This window comes from Felis catus, chromosome D1 (genome assembly GCF_018350175.1).
Source record: "Felis catus isolate Fca126 chromosome D1, F.catus_Fca126_mat1.0, whole genome shotgun sequence".
In the NCBI taxonomy this organism is placed as follows: Eukaryota; Metazoa; Chordata; class Mammalia; order Carnivora; family Felidae; genus Felis; species Felis catus.
In genome coordinates, this window is record NC_058377.1 from 59,712,463 (window position 1) to 59,734,274 (window position 21,812).

Genomic DNA, 21,812 nt, shown 5'->3' on the forward strand with positions numbered 1-21,812 from the left:
TTCCTCAGCTTTCCAACAATTTCTCATTTGAGAGCAAAATAATGCACAGGAAGAAAATACATTTTTATATCCATGAAAGAAACTGTTGCTGGATTCTTACTTAATTGGTGTGGGATGAATCCAGATTCCTTAAGTGACTTTAAATCCGCTAACTGGTGTGATTTTTCAGTCTTGTTAGTGACACAGTCCTTGAATGTTTTTCTTAGATTACAGGTATTAAAAGGAGGCTGTTTTGGGTGCTTAAGTCTTGGCACTCTCTTCATTTTCAGCTGATGGAAAAGGACCTTGGCCTGGTCCTTCAAATCTTCAAAATCTTCGAAAATTTACACTCGCCTTTCCTGACTAATTAGATCAAGCGTGACAAGATGATATAAATGTATTGTCTTTAAGGCTTCAAAGAGAAGTCATATTTTATGTTCTACTCTTTTTTTCCCCCCTTAACTTTTAGCCTATTTTAATTTAGATCCATCTAGAAGTTGTTTTTTTAAAACTTTTTTTTATATTTATTTTTGAGAGAGAGACAGAGCATGAGCAGGGGAGGGGCAGAGAGAGAGGGAGATACCACATCTGAAGCAAGCTCCAGGCTCTGAGCTGTCAACACAGAACCCGATGTGGGGCTCAAACTCATAAACTATGAGGTCATGATTTGATCTGAAGTCGGATGCTTAACTGACTGAGCCACCTAGGCGCCCCTAGAAGTTGTTTATATTTTTAAGTTTATTTATTTTGAGAGAGAGTGGGGAAGGGGCAGAGAGAGAATTCCAAGCAAGTTCTGCATTGTCAGCACAGTACCTGATGCGGGACTCAAACTCACAAAGTGCAAGTTCATGACCTGAGCCAAAACCAAGAGTTGGACACTTAGCTGACTGAGCCACCCAGGTGCCCCCCTGTCTTTTATTTTTAAACATACATTTAAAAAATTTTTTTAATGTTTATTTTTGAGAGAGACAGAGCATGAGCGGGGGAGGGGCAGAGAGAGGGAGACACAGATGCTGAAGCAGGCTACAGGCTCTGAGCTCTCAGCACAGAGCTTGACTCGGGGCTGGAACCCATGAACCGTGAGATCATGACCTGAGCCAAAGTCAGACACTTCACCGACTGAGCCACCCAGGTGCCCCTAAAAGTTGTTTTTAACATAAAAATATTTAACTGAATAAATAGTATCATTTCTGTGGCTGAGTTATTGTTTCTTTTTATTTAATACTCTTGATTCTCTAGTGCAGTCAGCCTGTTTAACTACTGAGAAGTAAAAGTTTTGGTACATCTACTTCATTATTTTAATATTATTATTAATAATAGTGCTTTGCATTTAGCATTTGTATTTTGTTACATATTCTTGCACCCATAATTCCATTTGAATGCACACCAGTCCTCTAAAGTAAACAGCAAACAGCATAGGAATTCCATCCATTGGGCAAGTGAGAAAGTAGGTACGGAGAGAAATAAGTTGATAACAAAGGTTCCTGGCAAGTTCGTGGAAGACCTGCACCCAAAATCTTTATCTGGGAGCTCTCATCCCAGTACCAATTCATTCATTTCTTCATTTATCTACCTTTCTTTCTGTCAGATTATCTAGTAATCTCTACACCCATTGTGGGGCTTGATCTCACGACCCTGAGATCAAGAGTAGCATGTGCTTCCGATGGAGCCAGCCAGGCGCCCCATAGCCCAGTACCTTTTAAAGAGCACATTTGTAAACAGAAACTACTCATTGCACACAATAACCACTGTGCTGAAGTTCTTAAAAATACCTTGTTAATAAGCAGCCTAAGTTCCCTTCTTACCTCAGTCTTGCATGTGTGATTGACTGACTTAGCAAACCCTTTGTTCCTCTGGTAGTAACAAAGGTGAAGTTCAGCCCAGGCTTCTTCTGAACTTGATGCCTTTGGAATTTCTGAGGTTTTCCTGGAGAAGTTGACTGTATATGCTTGTTGAATAACCTGTGTACCTGACTCATTCGCAGGTGACTGACTGCTGGTGAGTTTTCTGGTTGTAAAGACTGATTTAGGTGGATGCCTGCCTAAAGGCAAAGAAGAGAAAAAGGCAATTGAATCAGGATTGCCAAGTTTCTCTCTGGGGTTCCCAGCTCTTCTTTTCCTCCCTTATTTTTTCTTTGTTATCTTGTTCTCTCATCATTTCTCCCTGTGTCAGCCAAAGGTTTATGTCTGGGAAGGATTTTTAAAATGTGTAAATAACAGGGGGACCTGGGTGGCTCAGTCGGTTAAGCGTCTGACTTCAGCTCAGGTCATGATCTCACGGTTCCTGAGTTCGAGCCCCGCATCGGGCTTGGTGCTGACAGCTCAGAGCCTGGAGCCTGCTTCGGATTCTGTGTCTGTCTGTCTCTCTCTGCCTCCAACCACCCCCCCCCCCCAAATAAATAAACATTAAATAAATTTTATTATTAAAAAAAAAATTTTAACATTTATTCATTTTTGAGAGACAGAGTGTGAATGGGGGGGGAGGGGCAGGGAGAGAGGGAGACACAGAATCCGAAGCAGGCTCCAGGCTCTGAGCTGTCGCACAGAGCCCGATGCAGGGCTCGAACTCACAAACCACGAGATCATGACCTGAGCTGAAGTCGGACACTTAACCGACTGAGCCACCCAGGTGCCCCAACGTTAAATTTTTAAAAAATGCATTAGCAAAATTTTGTATCTGTGTGATAGTATATAAAACATACGTAGTATTTAATGTAAGTTTTGAATAGATATTTCAAAGTCCACGAGATAGAAAGGGCTATAATGTGAAAATTTGAGCTATGGAGGGTTATAATGTAAATATTCAAGAGATACAAAGAGCAATAATACAAAAAACCTTTCTTTTAACCCGCTTCTGACTCCCCTGTCCCTAGAGGCAGTGGTGGTACGGGACAGTTTCTTGTGTGTTCTTCCAGAGTCATTTTATGCCTAGTTATAGTTAAATTATATCCCTAGTGCTGGAGCATCTTCGGAGAATTTTGGCTCTCGTTTAGTTGAAGCCAGAGGAAGGGGGTCTGAGGCTGCACGCAGGTGGCTGTTACTGGGCACGTGGCTGCAGCAGCTTCTCTCCGCTGAAGTGCAAGCTCCGAGGACCAGCTGTTCTTCGCGCCTGCGGCCTGCAGCTGTGGGCACCCACTGTGAGCAGGCTCATTGTCGGCATCTGGGGAGCACGGCCAACGCAGTGCTCCTCACACTCGCAGTGGGTCACCAGGCTCTCCCCTTTGTTTCACAGGTGAACAGTCTGCACGTAGCCAGCCCCGTGGAGGCCGTGCTGCAGCTCCAGGACTGCAGTGTCTTCCTCAAGATCATTGACGGCATGTGAGTATACACCACACCCCTCTCCAGCCTCCCACGTGAGGCTGAATGTTGGGCTGGGGACCACACTTACTCCCTTTCCTTGCCGACAGCTGTGACCAGAAAGCATGGGCAGGATTGCCAGCGTGGGGCCCCGAGGCAGGAGCACACTGAGCTCATTGCCTAGTCACTCTCTCTCTCTATGGGAAGAGGTTTCGCTCTGGTCCCATCCCATGGCTTCCTCACTCTTGCACAGGAGAGCCTGCAGGTCTCTGTGCTTTCACAGGATTTCAAGAGTCTGCTCTGGGCCTCCCTGTCCTCTTGTCTCAGTGAGAGTCTTCCATACCTTCTCGTGGCTCTGGCCTGTCCTTACCTCACAAGCCCTCCTGGCAACCTGTAAGGCCAGGAGGAAGAAAGGGGAAGCTCTTGCACTTCAGGGAAATAAGCAGCACCTAGAAATCTTATCTCTAACTTGTTAGTGTGCCACAGATCTGCCCCTTTCTAAACCATTAGAGCTTTTCTGGGGGTTTTGCCTGCCTCATTAACTTGCTTTGTGAGGTCGATTAGCATTTGATAAGCTGCTTGTTGTCCCCTAGCCAGGATTCTAGTGAGCTTTTTTTTTTTTTTTTTTTTTTTTTACATCTGTCTTTGAACGTCTCAGTTATCTGGGAAATCAGCGGAGTGGGCCTCCCCCTTATATCTTCCCTCTCTGGAACCAAGCAAAGATGTAACCTACAGTTACAAGGGTCAAGCTGTAACCTACAGTCATTTTTTAAGGCTCATATAGTTCATTCTTTTTCCTCTGTCATCAAGCCTTCAGAAATTAGGGCAAAACTGACCTTCTTTCACATCTTTGTGCTGTGGGCAGAAGTAGAGGTCAGCCATAATGTAGAGAAATGAGGGGACAGAGAGGACCATCCCTTTTCAAAGGAAAGCACGGTAGACAGCCCCCAGGTCAGGGATAGTCTGAAGTGTTGACTGAGAGTGTTCTTGTTCCACACGTAGCAGGTAAGAACTGGGGTGGGGGCTTCAGTATCTCTGTGAAGCAGTTTGGCTACCCCTTCATAGGGAAAGGAGGCAGAACTGAGCTTGTCAGAGGCAGGGGCTGGATCTGATTCACCTTGAGTTCCTCTGTGCCTAGCTTGCGACAGTACATTGATTCAGTTTTGATTAATGTTTGTTGAGTAAGTGAACAAAAATGTAGTTGATACTGTTCATCACCGAAGTCTAGTGGGGCTGAGTAGCCTAGAACAGATGGATTCAGCAAGAATGGTTTTTGGTTTTAATTTTTTGAATGTGTTTTTTGAAGTGTATGTTGGTGGTGGGATGTCTTATAAGGTTTTTTTAAAGTCCCTGTGGCTCTAACTAGCACCTGCTTTAGTGCCTCTGAAAGAGGTCACTATTTTCTTACTTTGATACAGACAGTACATTTTCTTTCCCAGTTACCCAGGCAGGACCTTTCAACATCATCTTGAATTCCTCCCTCTCCTTGGCAGTGATTCTACTAGGTCATCTTCCTCTCATTTTGTCCTTTAGAAGACTTCTCACATCTCTGCCTCTGGCTCACTCTGGATACCTGGCCCTCGTGGCTTGGTTCTGCTCTAATCTGTGCGTATTCCCAGGGCATTCCTGTTCATGTGACCTCAGGAACCTTCTTCCTCCAGTCCTTCTTTCATTGTGGTGCCCCACAGCTGGTGGACCTCAGGGATGGACTCTTTATTGCTAGAAGGTTGAAATCTAAAATCTCCAGCCTTGGCATTGAAGAACTTTGATCAGGGACTCATCTCCTCCCACCAGTCTTGTTTCCTACTCATTTCTAACTCCATACCTACCCTATTTTTTTTCTTCCCGGATCCTGTAGAATTTCCTAAGTTCTGGATTTTATTTTATTTTCTATTAAAAAAATTAAATTTTTTTTAATGCTTATTATTTTTGAGAGAGAGAGAAAATTAGCAGGGAGGCCCAGAGACAGGGAGACACAAAATCTGAAGCAGGCTCTAGGCTCTGAGCTATCAACACAGAGCCTGACACAGGACTCGAGCTCATGAACTGTAAGATCATGACCTGAGCTGAAGTTGGACACTTAACTGACTGAGCCACCCAGGCACCCCTAAAAAAATTTTTTTAATGTTTATTTTTGAGGGAGGGAGAGAGCGAGTGAGCGAGCAGGGGAGGGGAGGGAGGGAGGGAGACAGAGAAACCAAAGCAGGCTCCAGGCTCTGAGCTGTCAGCACAGAGCCTGATGTGGGGTTCGAACCCACAAACCACAATCCTGGCCTGAGACGAAGTCGGACACTTAACCAGTTGAGCCACCCAGGCATCCCTTGATTTTATTAATTGTATCATGGTACTGCTCAACTTGTTCTCCCCGCCGTCGCCCCCCTCCCCCACCCCTGCCACCTCCACCCCCAACCCAACCTTGTTGCCTGTAAACTGGTAATTAGATCCAAGCTTGATTAGCTGAAGGGTTTTTTGTTGTTGTTTTCTTGTTTTTGCACAAATTCTTCATAGGAGAATTATGTACCACCTATAAGTTAGCATTTTGCAATTCTTTTTTTTTTAATTTAAATTTTATTTTTTTTAATTTACATCCAAATTAGTTAGCATATAGTGCAACAATGATTTTAGGAGTAGATTCCTTAGTGCCCCTTACCTATTTATCCCATTCCCCCTCCCACAACCCCTCCAGTAACCCTCTGTTTGTTCTCTGTGAGTCTCTTCTGTTTTGTCTCCCTCTCTGTTTTTATATTATTTTTGTTTCCCTTCCCTTATGTTCTTCTGTTTTGTCTCTTAAAGTCCTCATATGAGTGAAGTCATATGATATTTGTCTTTCTCTGACTAATTTCACTTAGCATAATACCTTCCGGTTCCATCCACGTAGTTGCACATGGCAAGATTTCATTCTTTTTGATTGCCGAGTAATATAGCCTTTTGCAGTTCTTAGTGAAAGGAATTATCTTTCAAACCCTAATGAAGTGGTAGATCTACACAGTTAACATCAGTGGCTGGTAAAATCATTAGGCTGACGATACCTAAGCCTACTATTTAATTTTAATGTCATGAAAATATGGGCAGCCAGGTATGATGCTCTTTGTGTTGTAAAAGTACAGTAGGGTGTAGCATGGTTTTTGGTATGGTGTTTGTTTTTGTTTTTGTTTTTGACTTAAGAATAGATCAAGGTGGAATGCTTGGTTGGCTCAGTCATTGGAACATGCAACTCTTGATTTTGGGGTCATGAGTTTGAGTCCCACTTTGGGGGTAGAGATTACTTAAAAAAATAAAATCTTGGGGAAAAAATAGATCAAGGAGCATTTGTTTTTGAGGAGATCAATTTCCTTGGCTTAATGACAAGAGCAGTAGAAATGTCCAAGAGGTAAGCATGTGTATCCTTGGTTTAGCAACTGTAGCTTGGTAACCTGGTGGGAAATTTTCACTGGGAGGGTTATAAATTCAAGATGCACATTTTCCAAGTTGTCTTCTAATGCACTGCCTGAGCCTTAGACTAGGAGAAGTGAAGGTGTAGGGAGGGTAAGAGAGGAGGGAGAGAGAACACAAATACATGTGTGTGCGTGTGTGCGCACGCGCGTGGTGGAGGGGAGGGGCTGTTGAAATTCTACGTTAACCCTAATCTCCATCTCGGATCCAGGCCAGTGCAAATCAACTTCCTTTGGGAAGACAGATGTGTTCTTGGTGAACGTGTTCTGGCTTTTTCATTGTGGATGATGCTACTGTTGCTAACCTAAATCAGATGCTGGTTCTCCAGGGAAGGCCGTGGAGGATGGCAGGGTTGGTGGCAGATAGCAGCTGTGGGGCTTGAACAGGTCTTGTTCTTTGGCCACTTGGCCTTCTCTCTGGGAAAGTACATTGACATCAGCCCCTCTATCAAGTTTCCCTTTCTGTTCTGTGTGAGAATAGCCTGAAGCAAAAAGGCTGTCCCATCTCTGATACCTGTGAGACTTGACTAGCAAAGTGTAGTAGAGTCATTTTGCCAGAAAACCTAAAGCTCTGACATTTGTGTTACTGACCTTGACCTCTCCTCTTCCTGTTATAAAGCATCCTTCATCTGTTAGTCAACCCATATGTACTGAGTACCTCCTGTACCCTAGCTTTCAGGTCACACAGTTAGAGGGGTCATTTGTAAGTGATGCTGTTGTATCAATCAGTGCTGCAGAAAGTCCTGAGGGGGAGGAAGGAGTCATGACTGGTAGTGGTTGTGGATAAGACTTGAACTCACTTTTTAAAAAAAATGTTTCTAATGTTTACTTTTGAGAGAGAGAGCATGCAAGTGAGGGTCAGAGAGAGAGGGAGACCCAGGATCTGAAGCAGGCTCCAGGCTCTGAGCTGTCAGCACAGAGCCCAAAGCGGGACTCAAACCCACAAACCACGGGATCATAACCTGAGCTGAAGTTGGACGCTTAACTGACTGAGCCACCCACGCGCCCCTGAACTCACTTTTAAAGGATGGGCTGGATTGTTCCAGGTCCAGCATGTTTAAAGCATATTCTATGTAACTTTACTTATCCTAGGGGCTTAGTGGGGGGGAAAAGAGGTTTTGTGGTCAGACAGGTTTAGGAAATAATTCACGTTATATCCTTTTCTTTAGAAAATGCTTTAACATTTAACCTGAGAACCCTCTTTGTTTTTTATCTAATGGAGTACACTTAGGGAAATTACTGCTCTGTGCTGAGGCAAGGAGTCACAATGTTCCAGATTGTGGGTAGGTAGGGAAGATGGCTCTTTTAGGAGCCTGGGAGGAGATTGGCATCTCCTGATGGCTTTGTAGGAGTCCCTAATCACACACCAGCTATCCAGAAAATGGCTCGTGGGGGGTTCACTTGGAAGAATCCTTTGTAATCACGTGGGGGAGGGAGGGAGGTACATTCGTGGTCTTGGCTTGGGTGCTGCTTACGCTTTGCAGGATGTCCGGCGCTGCTAAGTTCTCTGGTTCTCAGGCCCTCCCTGCCCTCCAGAAAGTTGACTGAAACCTGGAACATTCAGTAGAATCTGGAGGTTGAGGAACAAGAGGCCCTTTAATTAGTATCTCCAGCCATAGAAGCCCAAGGAGAAAAGTCTGCTTTCTGACTTCTAGTGAAGCTATTCCCCAGTGAGGTTGACAGGGCAGTTAGCCTGAGCACCAGGGGCCCGGGCTGTGTGAGGGCTCCCCCTGCTGCCTCCCTCTCCCCATAGCTCTCTCAGCATGTAGCCTGCCCTTCCAGTTAAACAGATCAGCGCAGCAATACCCAGCCACTTGAGTGTTGTCCCTTGGCCTTAGCCATCTCAGCCTTTGATCTGTTGTGTTGAACTTTGCCCTGTCCCTTCAGAGCCTTGGGAATTCCCTCCTGTTCTTTCAGTTCTTTGACTTGTTTTTCCCTTTCCATCATTTGTCTTACTCTCACTGTGTTTCCCAGGCTTTCTGACCTTTTACAGTTAAGCCATTCCAGACTACTGAACCTAGCTTCCCCTTCGTCTCTGTCATCTTCGTCCTCTCCCCTCGGCCCCCTTCCCACAGAGCCTTTCATGTTCATGAAGAAGATGGCAGAGTTTTTTCCAGAAGGACCTCCTGCCTCAAGTTCCCACTTCTCACCCACCACACAGTTCCTTCTGACCAAATGATGTCTTGGTATCTTCTCCCCTGCCACCAGCATCTCTCCCAGATCCAGTGCAGACCAAACCTGAAGGAAGGGGCAGGTGGCATGGAATGGAGTAGTGAGGGGGGAAGGATTGCTAAGTACTCTGGTCCTGATACTTGTTCTTTTTCTAGCCACGGCACTGATGAGGGGCAGCAAATCCTGCAACAGCCGGTACCAGAGAGACTGGACTTTGTGTGCAGTTTTTTGCAAAGTAAGCACCTTTCTTACCTAGCTGAGAAGGAGCTGCTTCCTCAACTCCCAGGACTTTGGGAGTCCAGAGGAACCAGCTCACAGATGTCTGGAGGTGCAGAGGCTCAAGGCTGCTGACTCTGTACCACAGAGATGAATATAACTGTTTCCCTGGGTCTGGTGATGCTTATGCCGTCAGGGAAGAAGAGTGTCCCTTCAGTCCCAGAGCCCATCTCTAAGATCCAGGTAGAGCCAGAGAGTCAGTTTTTAGGACTCAGCACCTTGGGCTCCCAACCCCCCCCCCCCCCCCCCATGCAAGGAGTTGGAGGAGAGGGATGGATCCATGTTATCCTCTTTCCCTTGTAAGAAAAACATTCCCCTGGATGATTTTGAATTAATTACCTAGGCAATAGATGGGGCAGAGGCAGATTTAGGTTGAGGTCTTGGCTCTTCTACTCACAGCTTGTATGGCCTTTCTGGACGTAGGTTTTTTTGTCTATAAGATGGAATAATTGCTCTTAAGGTTGATAGGTAATAAGAACAGATGTAAAGTTAGCACAGTGTCAGTTCCCCTCCCTTGTACAGTCATGGACACAGAGTCCTCCTCTTTGACACAGGAGCTATCAGCCATCACCCCCTCAGGAGAGTTATGGGAAAGGTGATAATAGATTTAGATAAAGCAAAGGTTAATTGATAGTTGGCATAACAGCAGAAGAACCAGGTGTCCCTAGTCCTCCTGATCTAACTCAGCTTCAGGCTTCCTCTACGACCTTACTTGGAATAAGACCCTAGAGTGACCTGGAATCTCTGGTTCCTTCTCTGTGGTGCTGAGCAGGAGTTGATGCATTGGGTGGGTGAGTGCAACGTCATGTCCTAGTGCTGCTGTGAATTCCTAGCCTGCTTTTTTCTTGAACTATCCCTGTAGTCCTTGGGCTGACCTAGGATAGAACTAACTTCAGGTGGAAATGTGTATGTTGGGGGAGAGAGGACATAGGAGCAAGGAGACTTATGTCTCCTAGCCCCACCAGAGACGGTGATTTTGTTCTACTTTGAGGTATTCTCATGATCTCAGGAATTGTGTCCAGGAAGTTCACCCTGTTTTCTACATTGTCATCTTTACAGAAAACCGAAAACATCCCTCTTCTCCAGAATGCCTGGTGTCTGTGCAGAAGGTGATGGAAGGGTCAGAGCTGGAATTGGCCAAGGTATCTATGGGATATCGGATGTGGGGGTGGGAGGGTGGCACCAATTGGACCTGCCAGGCCTTCTCTTGGTGATGAGTACTTTATTTCTGGTGCTCGTGGAGGTTAGAGGTCAGCCATCTGGCTGAGGCAGAGGCTGATTTAGCCCAAGGAGTCTCAGAGCCCATGCCCTATGACAGAGATTACTAGACTATTACTGTGAGCCTCAACGAAGACGTGGCAGGAATTGGGCCTCCCCCAGGTGTCATAGTCTTCTTTTTAGCTCAGTCTCTTTCATTTCCTCCACTTCCTGTTTCTGGGTGCTGGCCCATAGAGGGCAGTTTAAGCTTTGTAGTTAGGTTCCGTGAGTCCAGGAATTCAGTTGTACACCAGGCTTTTTGTACAGTGGGCAGTAAGTCCTCAATCAGGTGTTTCCTGGTGCAGTTAAGGGCAGGGACCTGGGGCTACTGAGTTCTAGGAGCTTTGGAAGAGCCTCTGGAATAGTTCAGAGTCCCCAGAACATTCCAGAGAGGGGAGCACTGAGAAGAGAGACAGTCCTGCTCAGTGACTGTCTTCTGTTTGGCTTCTAGATGACCATGCTGCTGTTATACCACTCCACCATGAGCTCCAAAAGTCCCAGGGACTGGGAACAATTTGAATATAAGATTCAGGTAAGCCCTGTGTCTCCACCACACCTGGTGGGCCTAGCTCGTGCTTCACCCTACTCCATTGGTTTTCTTGCAACAACGTATATTGTTCTTTTAAAAAATTAGGTTGTAGCAATTCCAGCCATTCTTTATAGGATGTCTGGAAAATATTGAAAAACGCAAAAGAGGGAAATAACAATTGCTTCTAATCTCATTTCCAGAGACAACTAACTGCTAACTTTTAAGGGATATACTTCCAAGTCCTTTTTTGTGTGTGTGTGTGTGTGTGTGTGTGTGTGTGTGTGTGTGTGTGTGTTTTTTAATGTTTATTTATTTTGAGAGAGCAAGAGTATGAGTAGTGGAGGGGCAGAGAGTGAGAGGGAGAGAGAGAATCCCAAGCAGGCTCTGTGCTATCAGATTTGAACTTCTTTTTTTTTTTTTTTTTAATTTTTTTTTTAACGTTTATTTATTTTTGAGACAGATACAGAGCATGAACAGGGGAGGGTCAGAGAGAGAGGGAGACACAGAATCTGAAACAGGCTCCAGGCTCTGAGCGGTCAGCACAGCCTGACGCAGGGCTCGAACTCACGGACCGCGAGATCATGACCTGAGCCGAAGTCTGATGTTTAACCGACTGACTAAGCCACCCAGGCGCCCCATGAACTTCTAAACCATGAGATCATGACCTGAGCCGAAGCTCAGAGTCAGATGCTTAACCCACTGAGCCACCCAGGTGCCCCATTCATGTTCATATATTTAACTGTGGTTGTAAACTCTAGTGGTAACTCTCCTGTGTTGGGATAATATGTAGAAATTGTGAGTGTATATTTTTACACAAACTGTCATTCCATGTTTCTCCTCCTTTCCTTTAATGGGAGGGATTAGTGAGAGAGAATATCTTTGTCCATCATGACCGTCTAGCTCAGAGCTGTTACCTTCTCTCCCCTCCTCTACTTGGTCCCTAAGTGCATTTGCTTCACTATAGAGGGAATGACCTGGTTTCCAGGAACTACCTGCCTGGAAGGGTTTGATGTTGGCTTTGCTTCCTGTATGAGCAGCTGTCCTTTATTTCCCAGAGCAGGAGGAGCTGGGATGCCACAGTGGGTAATATAGGTGACTGGGGCGGGGGTGGGGGTGGGGGTGGGCATGGGCAGTGCCTAGAGAGCTGTGGCCTTTCACATAGTGGTAAAAATGTTGAATCATCTCATTTTATACTCATTTAGCTCATGGCTCTCCTCTGAGGTTGAGGTTGTTGTGGCATGGGAAGGATGGGTGTCTCCTTCGTTTAACCTTTTCTCTGCTGCAAACTGGCCACAGACCTGGTAGAAACAAAGTCTTTTTTGTTTGTTTTTAAAGTCCATTTATTTATTTTGGGAGAGAGTGTGTATGAGCAGGGGAGGGGCCGAGAGAGGGGGGAGAGAGAATCCCAAGCAGGCTCCGTGCTGTCAACGCAGAGCCCAGCACGGGGCTTGATTCCACGAACTGTGAGGTCATAACCTGAGCCAAAATCAGGAGTCAGACCCTTAACGGACTGAGCCACCCAGATGCCCCAGAAACAGAAATTCTAAAAGATAAGGAACTATATAGCAGGCTGGCCAGAAAAGTCCAATCAACTCTGTAGCTTTGGAACTCAGACAGAGATGGGCAGATTTTACAGCTGAGCTGGTGGGTAAACTTTGGATTAGCCCTGGAGGTGTTCTCACTCAGAGAACAATAGTGAGGGTCATTTGGAAGAGGGCAACATAGTTACGTATAAAAGCTTTCTGTCTGCACTACTGTCTTTGCCCATTTTCTTTTTTGTGGTCAGGAGTGAAGTCAGGTGGGAACTCTTTCTGACCCTGGGTCATCTTCAGGGGAACCGAGAGGGCGGGAGCCAGCAGGGCAATGTGTCTCTAGTAGAATGTTCTCAGCTGGACTGGGGGGGCTTTAGGCTTTGAGAGGAAGACTGGGCTCCAGCAGCTCCTGGGGCTGACACTGCTGGTGTGGTGCCCTCCATCTCTTCAAACCTCCCTAGCACCTAAAGTGATGCTCTTCTTCTCTGTCTCTGGTCCAGGCTGAGTTAGCAGTCATTCTCAAATTTGTGCTGGACCATGAGGATGGGCTAAACCTGAATGAGGACCTGGAGAACTTCTTGCAGAAAGGTAAGTAGGGCCCATTCCTGAGGATGCCCTGTCTGAGCTAGGCACTACTAGGACTCCAAATTGTTGAGAAACGCCGTGGGGGTTTGTTTCAGGTCCCAACCAGGCAGAGTTTGTGCTCAGGAAAAGTGTGTGTAATTGGAATAGGTTGATTTCTGGGCCACATTGCCACCATCCCAGTTCCTACTGAGCTTCTCCTGCTGCCTGGCGGTGCCTGAGCAGGACATTACATGTGATCTCGTCTCTGTTAGGTTTTCCTTGAGCACTTTACACATACCTTTTTTTTTATTAAAACAATTTTTTTTAATGTTTATCTTTGAGAGAGAGAGAGAGAGAGAGAGAGAGAGAGAGAGAGAGAGAGCGCGCGCGCATGTGCAAGGGGCAGAGAGAGAGGGAGACACAGAATCCGAAGCAGGCTCCAGGGTCTGAGCTGTCAGCACAGAGCCTGATGCGGGGCTCAAACCCACGAATTGTGAGACTATGACCTGAGGCAAAGTCGGACACTCAACCCACTGGAGCCACCCAGGCATCCCTGTTTTTTATTTTTTAAGCAGTTGCTACTCTAGGCTTAGAAGCTGATAGTAATGCCTAAAAAAAATGGCTTTTCCCCCTATGAAGTTCATGTTCTAGGTGGGAAGGCAGATGCATAAATCAATAAGTATGATGAAGAGTGAGTGCTAGAACAGAGAGGTACGTGATCTACCAAATGCCTTCTGGAAGTACAGTAGAAAGGGTGAGAGCTCCCCCTGTCTTCTGGTGAAGAGGGTATCTAATGACAATGGGATGTAAGAAGTGGGTCGAAGCAGGTTCTCTTTCCAGCCACTGAACTTGATGTTCCTCATATTCACATTCCTCTTCAGCCCTTCAGGTGGAGATGTTGGAAGTATGAGTCTAGAATGTAGGTGAGGGTTCTGGGCCAGGTTATGGGTGTACAGGTCAGTGTGTAGATGACCACTGAAGCCATGGGCACTGTGGGCAGCACAGGGAGGCGTCATCAAAACTCTGGGAGCTTAGATTGTGGGTGTAGGAGGGAGGGGCAGATAGGGAGACTAGGAATGGGTGTTTAGGGGTAGGAGAGCCATGTGAAGGTAGTCGTGGGAGCCATGGGAGGGGAGGAGGTTTTGAGAAAGGGGTTTTGTTGGCAGGACAAGATTTTAGAGTGGAGGAGTTGAGAAAGGCCATCGGCTGAGAAGAGGAGATCCTGCTCAAGGCTCCCAAGCTGCCTCTGCAGTGTTGGATGGGGGGGAAAGCATGAGCACTTGGTCCAGTCGCTAAGCAGGGAGGACGCCCTCACTCTCCTGTGCTCTCCTTGAGCACTTGCTGAGCTGTGGAAACGGAAGCCGCTTGCTTGACTGGGCTTAGGGACACTGACCTCTGGCTAACCCAGATGCCAGGTTTCAGATTCTGCCTGGTGGCCTCCTTCTATAGCTTACATATAATTGTCTGTGGATCCACTTCCACTAAGGCAAGTTCTCAACTTGTATAAAGATGCAAATCTTTTCCCTCTATTAATCTCTATATGGTTGGTTTGCTCCTTGCCCTAGCTCCTGTCCCTTCCACCTGCTCCAGCACCATCTCCGAAGAGCTGTCCCCACCCAGCCACCAGGCCAAAAGGGAGATTCGCTTCCTAGAGCTACAGAAGGTTGCCTCTTCCAGTGGGAACAAGTATGTGCTGGGCCTCCTCTCCTGGGGTGGGGCCTCAACATCCAATCTTCAAATCCCTGCATTCTAGAAGCTAACGCTGTTCACCAACCTGTTACGTCATCAGACAGCGCTTAGAGTATGCTGTAGATGTTCTCACCTGCCCCAGTATTAATTAGGGGAATTGGTTGGCATCCATTTTTAGCAGAAGTCCTCAAAGGCTGTGTTCCCTGTTTATGGAATTCCTTTCTTCCTTGGAGACGATGCTAAAGTCCCTTTTCTCAGTGCAGCTCTGCAGAGGTGAGGGTAATTTTTTTTTTTTTTTTTTTGGACAAGGAAATTGAAATTGAGGCTAGGAGAAGGGAGAAGAAAAGCTTTCTCGAGGTCAGTCATGAGGCAGGAGATAGCACTGTCAACACAGCGGAGGTGCTTAGCTTCCCAGCCAGTGCTCACATCCCTAGAGCCCTGCTTGCCTATCCCTGCCTGTTGCTCTTCTCTTCAGCCTCACACTTCAGGCTCTGACCATGGCGTCTCCTTCTTCAGCTTCCTCTCAGGTTCTCCAGCCTCCCCTATGGGCGACATTCTGCAAACCCCACAATTCCAGATGAGACGGCTGAAGAAGCAGCTCGCCGATGAGAGAAATAATAGAGATGAGCTGGAGCTGGAGCTGGCTGAGAACCGCAAGCTCCTTACTGAGAAGGGTAGGCGCCTGGCACGCTGGCAGGTGGTGTGTGAATGGGCAGCATTGGGGATTTTCATCCGGGGAAGTGCTGGGCTTGTGTGAGGAACGGCCCCTCTGTTCTCTGTTTGTTCTGCTGGCTCTGGAGCTTAGGGCTCAGCCATGGGCCAGTCAGGCTGACCTGGAATCTGGTGCTGCCCTTGGCCCCATCCTCCCCTTCCCTTAGATTGGATGCCACCTCCTCCTTCTCTCTTCCCCTTAGTTCTTTGCTGACTCTCCACTCTCCTCCTTTCCCCTCCTCGGGAGCAGATGCGCAGATAGCTGTGATGCAGCAGCGCATTGACCGCCTGGCTCTGCTCAACGAGAAGCAGGCGGCCAGCCCATCGGAGCCCAGGGAGCTTGAGGAGCTCCGTGGCAAGAATGAGAGGTATAGTTCTGCCTGCTTCCTTCCCAGCTCCACACCCCACTCTGTACCCATGGGGTGGCAGTGAGGGTGCTACCGTCTTTTCCAACTGCCCCACTCCCTCACAGCCTCACTGTGCGTCTCCATGAGACTCTGAAGCAGTGTCAGGACCTGAAGACAGAGAAGAGCCAGATGGATCGCAAAATTAACCAGCTTTCTGAGGAGAATGGGGACCTTTCCTTTAAGGTGAGGGTTGGGGGGTGTAGTCCCCACTTGACGGTCCGTGGGGCTGAGTTAGTCTCGAGGATTCTCGAAGAGAGGGTTGAGAAGAATGTCCTGGCATCTGTCCTATGCTCCAGTCTCTGCAGAGACCTGCATACTTTGGCCCTTTCCTTGTCCCATAATTGGCTGCTGCCAGGGATGGGGTTGTGGCCCTAAATTTTGAGTCTTGAGTTGAAGATATGGTTGGTTGTAATTGGTTTGAGCAGGGTTAGATAGTCGGACACCTACAGCCCCTGGAGTTTGGGAAACAAACAGCAGTGGTGGTACTAGTTTTGACCTTGGGTGATGGGGGACTCCCACTTGTCTGTCCCAGCTGCGGGAGTTTGCCAGTCACCTGCAGCAACTACAGGGTGCCCTCAATGAGCTGACAGAAGAGCACAGCAAAGCCACTCGAGAGTGGGTGGAGAAACAGGCCCACCTTGAGAAGGAGCTCAGCACTGCCCTGCAGGACAAGGTAACCTTCTGCTTTGGGGTGTCAGGGCCACAGTCTTGGCTACCTGTTCAAAGTTCCATTTACCGCTCTATTCTTTGGGGCCTTTGGGAATTAAGCTGTCTCCTCTTGAAGGTTAAGAGTGCGCCGTATTGGGAAGATGTGAGCTTAAGTCCAATGTACCACCTTTGAGTCTTATCTTTGCTGTTTACAAGGTGTGGTTCTTGGACAAGTTATTTGATCTCTTTTCTCTCTAAGCATGCTTTGTGTAAAATGGGAAGGATAACAAGTAGCTGCCTCATGAACCATTGTAAGATACTGCATTTATTGTGTGATGAGAAGTAAGTTACCAGTGAATTAGTTACTATTTTTTTTTATTTTATTTTTAAGTAATCTCTACACCCAGTGTAGGGCTTGAACTGACAACCCTAATGTCAAGAGTTGCATGCTCTACCAACTGAGCCAGCCAGGTGCCCCACTATTATTTTTACTGCTATTTTTAAGAACCCAAATCTACCATTTATTAACCTGTAGCCCTAGGGGAAGGCACTTAATATCTGAGCTTCAGATCTTGATCTGCAAAAGAGGGACAGCAATAGCTACCTCCCATCTCTGTCAGGTGGATTATGAATTCAGAGAGGACCCAGCATAGTCCTGGCGGCTGCTTAGTGAGCAGTGGGAGGAAGAGGGGCTGAGGGTGGGAGGTGCTATGGTTGCTGCTGTTCATGCCCAGGAAGGCTGGGGATATTTTTAAGCTGGTGAGTGTCTGGATAATCTGGGAGCCCAGACTTGTCTAAGGAAGGGTATATAGTAAGGAAAAAAAGAATTTTTTTTTTTAAAGTAAGGAAATGTGAAGTGAACTCAGTGGCCTGGCAGAAGAAACTATTAGCAAGTCACATGATTTAATTCAGCCCTGAAATTAGGGTTAGAAAATCAGGTCCCTCATGATCCCAGGTCCATGGTTTCTGAGTTTTTTCCTAGGTCAGGGGAACAGGAGTTTTTTGTTTTCAGTGTTTGTTTATTTTTGAGAGAGACAGCACACACGTGGGGGAGGGACAGAGAGAGAAGGAGACATAGAATTCTAAGCAGGCTCCAGGCTGTCAGTGCAGAGCTCACTGGGGGGGAGCGAACTCATGAGATGTGAGATCATGACCGAGCTGAAGTCAGACGCTCAACTGACTGAGCCACCCAGGTGTCCTGGGAGAATTTTTTTTTTTTTTTTTTTAATGTTTGTTTATTTTTGAGAGAGAGCAAGAGCACAAGTAGGGGAGGGGCAGAGAGAGAGGGGGGATAGAGGATTCCAAGCAGGCTCTGAGCTGTCCGCGCAGACCCCAACGTGCTCAAACCCACAAACAAGATCACCACCTGAGCCGAAGTCATACACTTAATCGACTGAGCCACCCAGGTGCCTTAAGAGATCTTGATAACAGGGTGATAGGGCTCCATATTTTGTTGGTAACATGGTGCCTGTCCCACCTCTGTTCACATGAGGCTCTTGTTTACTGTCAGAAATGCCTTGAAGAAAAGAATGAAATCCTTCAGGGAAAACTTTCACAGCTGGAAGAACATTTGGCCCAGCTGCGGGAGAACCCACCCCGGGAGAAGGGCGAAGTGCTGGGTGACGTCTTGCAGGTAGGAACGCACAGGAGCAGCAGTAGGACCTGTGTGCCAGGGCTCGTGTGGACCCGTGCTTGGTACATTCAGGTTCCTGTTCCTTAGTTCTCACGGGGGCCATGGTGATTGAGGAGTCGTGTTCATCCTCTTGGTCTCTCTATCTCACCAGCTGGAAACCCTGAAGCAGGAGGCGGCCTCTCTCGCTGCGGACAACACCCAGCTCCGAGCCAGGGTGGAGGCTCTAGAGACCGAGCAGGGCCAGCGGGAAGCCAAGCTGCTTGCTGAGCGGGGCCACTTTGAAGAAGAAAAGCAGCAGCTGGCTGGCCTGATTGCCGAGCTGCAGGGCTCCCTGTCCAACCTCAGCCAGGCCAAAGAAGACGTGGAGCAGGCCTCTCAGGCTCAGGAGGCTCGGTTGTCTGCCCGGGTGACCACGCTGACTGCTGAGCTCACCACCCTCAAAGCCACTCTCCAGCAGCAGGATCAAGAACTGGCTGGCCTGAAGCAGCAGGCCAAAAAGGAGCAGGCCCAGCTAGCGCAGAGCCTCCAGCAGCAAGAACAGGCCTCTCAGGGCCTCCGCCAGCAGGTGGAGCAGCTGAGCAGCAGCCTGAAGCAAAAGGAGAAGCTGTTAGAGGAAGCTGCCCAGGAGCAGGAGGCGACCAGGCGAGACCATGCCCAGCGACTGGCCGCTGCAGCTGAGGAGCGGCAGGCCTCTTTAAGGGAGAGGGATTCGGCCCTCCAGCAGCTGGAAGTCTTGGAGAAGGAGAAGACTGCCAAGCTAGAGGTCCTGCAACAGCAACTTCAGGCTGCTAAGGAAGCCCGGGACAGTGCCCAGTCCTCGGTGACTCAGGCCCAGCAGGAGAAGGCAGAGCTGAGCCAAAAAGTGGAGGAACTCCATGCCTGTGTTGAGGCAGCCCGCCAGGAGCAGAGTGAGACCCAGGCCCAGGTGGTAGAGCTAAAGGCCCAATTAAGGTCTGAGCAACAAAAAGCAGCTGAGCGAGAAAGGGTGGCCCAGGAGAAGGGCCAGTTCCAGGAGCAGGTCCGGGCTCTTGAGGAGTCCTTGAAGATCACCAAGGGCAGCCTGGAAGAGGAGAAGCGCAGGGCTGCAGACGCCCTGGAGGAGCAGCAGCGTCACATCTCCAAGCTGGAGGTGGAGACCCGGTGCCTGGTGGAACAGCATAAGCAGGAGCGGAAGGAGCTAGAAGAAGAGCGGGCTGGGCGCAAGGGGCTGGAGGCCCGATTACGGCAGCTTGGGGAGGCCCATCAGGCCGAGGCGGAAGCCCTGCGGCAGGAACTGGCAGAGGCCATAGCCTCCCAGCGCGAAGCTGAGGGGGAGTGTGAACAGCTTGCCAAGGAGGTGGCCACCTGGCGCGAGCGGTACGAGGACAGCCAGCAGGAGGAGGCACAGTACGGTGCCATGTTCCAGGAGCAGCTGATGACCCTGAAGGAGGAATGTGAGAAGGCCCGCCAGGAACTACAGGAGGCCAAGGAGAAGGTGGCAGGGATAGAGGCCCACAGTGAGCTCCAGATAAGCCGGCAGCAGAGTGAAGTAGCTCAGCTCCATGCCAACCTGGCCAGGGCTCTCCAGCAGGTCCAGGAGAAGGAGGTCAGGGCCCAGAAGCTTGCAGACGACCTCTCTGCTCTGCAAGAGAAGATGGCCGCCACCAGCAAGGAGGTGGCCCGCCTGGAGGCCTTAGTGCGCAAGACAGGGGAGCAGCAGGAATCAGCCTCCCGCGAGGTACTCAAGGAGCCCCTGAGGGCAGGAGACAGAGAGTCGGAGTGGCCGGAAGAGCGGCAGGGACGCCCGTTCTGCAGCACGCAGGCTGCACTGCAGGCCATGGAGCGGGAGGCAGAGCAGATGGGCAGTGAACTGGAGAGACTGCGGGTTGCGCTGATGGAGAGCCAGGGCCAGCAGCAGGAGGAGCGTGGGCAGCAGGAGAGGGAGGTGGCCCGTCTGACCCAGGAGCGGGGCCGGGCCCAAGCCGATCTGGCCCTGGAGAAGGCCGCCAAGGCGGAGCTGGAGATGCGGCTGCAGAATGCCCTCAATGAACAGCGTGTGGAGTTTGCTACCCTGCAGGAAGCCCTGGCCCACGCCCTGATGGAAAAGGAAGGAAAGGATCAGGAGCTGGCCAAGCTTCGTGGGCAGGAGGCAGCCCAGAGAACAGAGCTCGGGGAGCTTCAGCAGACTGTGGCGCGACTGAAGGAACAGCTGGCTAAGAAAGAGGAGGAGTGCCAACAGTCTTTAGGGATGGCCAGCGGAAAAGACCCTTCTGGGTCAGGAGCACAGTCTGAGGCTACTGGAGAGAGCAAGCGAAAAGGTCCTGAGCTGCAGGTTCTGCAGGCAGAGGTGAGCAAGCTGGAGCAGCAGTGCCGGGAGCACCAGGAGAAGGCCTCCGGCCTGGAGCGCAGCCTGGAGCGTGAGCGCACCTCCCGCGCTGAGCAGGCCGGTGCTCTGGAGGCCTTGCAGGGCCGGTTAGAGGAGAAGGCCCAGGAGCTGGGGCGCAGTCAGGACACCTTAGCTGCAGCTCAGAGGGAGCTGGCCACCCTCCGCGCCAAGGCCCAAGACCACAGCAAGGCTGAGGATGAGTGGAAGACCCAAGTGACCCGGGGCCAGCAGGAGGCGGAGAGGAAAAACAGCCTCATCAGCAGCTTGGAAGAGGAGGTCTCTATCCTGAACCGCCAGGTCCTGGAGAAAGAGGGTGAGAGCAAGGAGTTGAAGCGGCTGGTCATAGCTGAGTCTGAGAAGAGCCAGAAGCTAGAGGAGAGGCTGCGTCTGCTCCAGGCAGAGACGGCCAGCAACAGCGCCAGGGCCGCCGAACGCAGCTCTGCTCTGCGGGAGGAGGTCCAGACCCTCCGGGAGGAGGCAGAGAAACAGCGGGTGGCTTCAGAGAGCCTGCGGCAGGAGCTGGCCTCACAGGCAGAGCGAGCGGAGGAGCTGGGCCAAGAATTAAAGGCATGGCAGGAGAAGTTCTTCCAGAAGGAGCAGGCCCTTTCTGCCCTACAGCTTGAGCACACCAGCACTCAGGCTCTGGTGAGCGAGCTGCTGCCCGCCAAGCACCTGTGCCAGCAGCTGCAGGCTGAGCAGGCAGCCGCTGAGAAACGCCATCGTGAGGAGCTGGAGCAAAGCAAGCAGGCGGCCGGCGGGCTGCGGGCAGAGCTGATGCGAGCCCAGCGGGAGCTCGGGGAGCTGGTGCCCCTGCGGCAGAAGTTGGCGGAGCAAGAGCGAGCAGCTCAGCAGCTGCGGGCTGAGAAGGCCAGCTATGCAGAGCAGCTGAGCATGCTGAAGAAGGCTCATGGCCTGCTGGCAGAGGAGAACCGGGGGCTGGGCGAGCGGGCCAGCCTTGGCCGGCAATTTCTGGAAGTGGAGCTGGACCAGGCCAGGGAGAAGCATGGCCAAGAGCTGGCAGCCGTGCGTGCTGATGCCGAGACCCGTCTGGCTGAGATGCAGCGGGAAGCACAAAACACGGCTCGGGAGCTGGAGGTGATGACTGCCAAGTACGAGAGTGCCAAGGTCAAGGTCCTGGAGGAGAGGCAGCGGTTCCAGGATGAGAGGCAGAAACTCACTGCCCAGGTAAGATACCCAGCTCAAACTTGCCTGCAAAGATTGGACCTGAGAGAGGGAACAATGTTCCCTCTGGTCTCCCCTCCCTTACCGGGTGGCTGGCAGAGTTGAAGTATGTTGCCCCCTACCGTCCTAAAGAAGACATCA

General features: G+C 49.5%; 1 protein-coding gene across 7 annotated transcripts in view; it reads left to right on the plus strand.

Annotated features, from left to right (window-relative positions):
* NUMA1 (nuclear mitotic apparatus protein 1) overlaps positions 1-21,812 on the plus strand; it is a 72,967-nt gene that overhangs the window by 41,623 nt on the left and 9,532 nt on the right. For all 7 annotated transcript variants that reach the window (XM_011286598.4, XM_011286599.4, XM_011286600.4 and 4 more), the window contains exons 3-14: positions 3,211-3,296; positions 9,034-9,113; positions 10,214-10,296; positions 10,863-10,943; positions 12,973-13,060; positions 14,602-14,722; positions 15,242-15,399; positions 15,687-15,804; positions 15,909-16,026; positions 16,376-16,516; positions 18,002-18,124; positions 18,276-21,674. In XM_011286598.4, the coding sequence (XP_011284900.1) occupies positions 3,211-3,296; positions 9,034-9,113; positions 10,214-10,296; positions 10,863-10,943; positions 12,973-13,060; positions 14,602-14,722; positions 15,242-15,399; positions 15,687-15,804; positions 15,909-16,026; positions 16,376-16,516; positions 18,002-18,124; positions 18,276-21,674 (4,596 nt within the window). The remainder of the gene's footprint in view (positions 1-3,210; positions 3,297-9,033; positions 9,114-10,213; positions 10,297-10,862; positions 10,944-12,972; positions 13,061-14,601; positions 14,723-15,241; positions 15,400-15,686; positions 15,805-15,908; positions 16,027-16,375; positions 16,517-18,001; positions 18,125-18,275; positions 21,675-21,812) is intronic.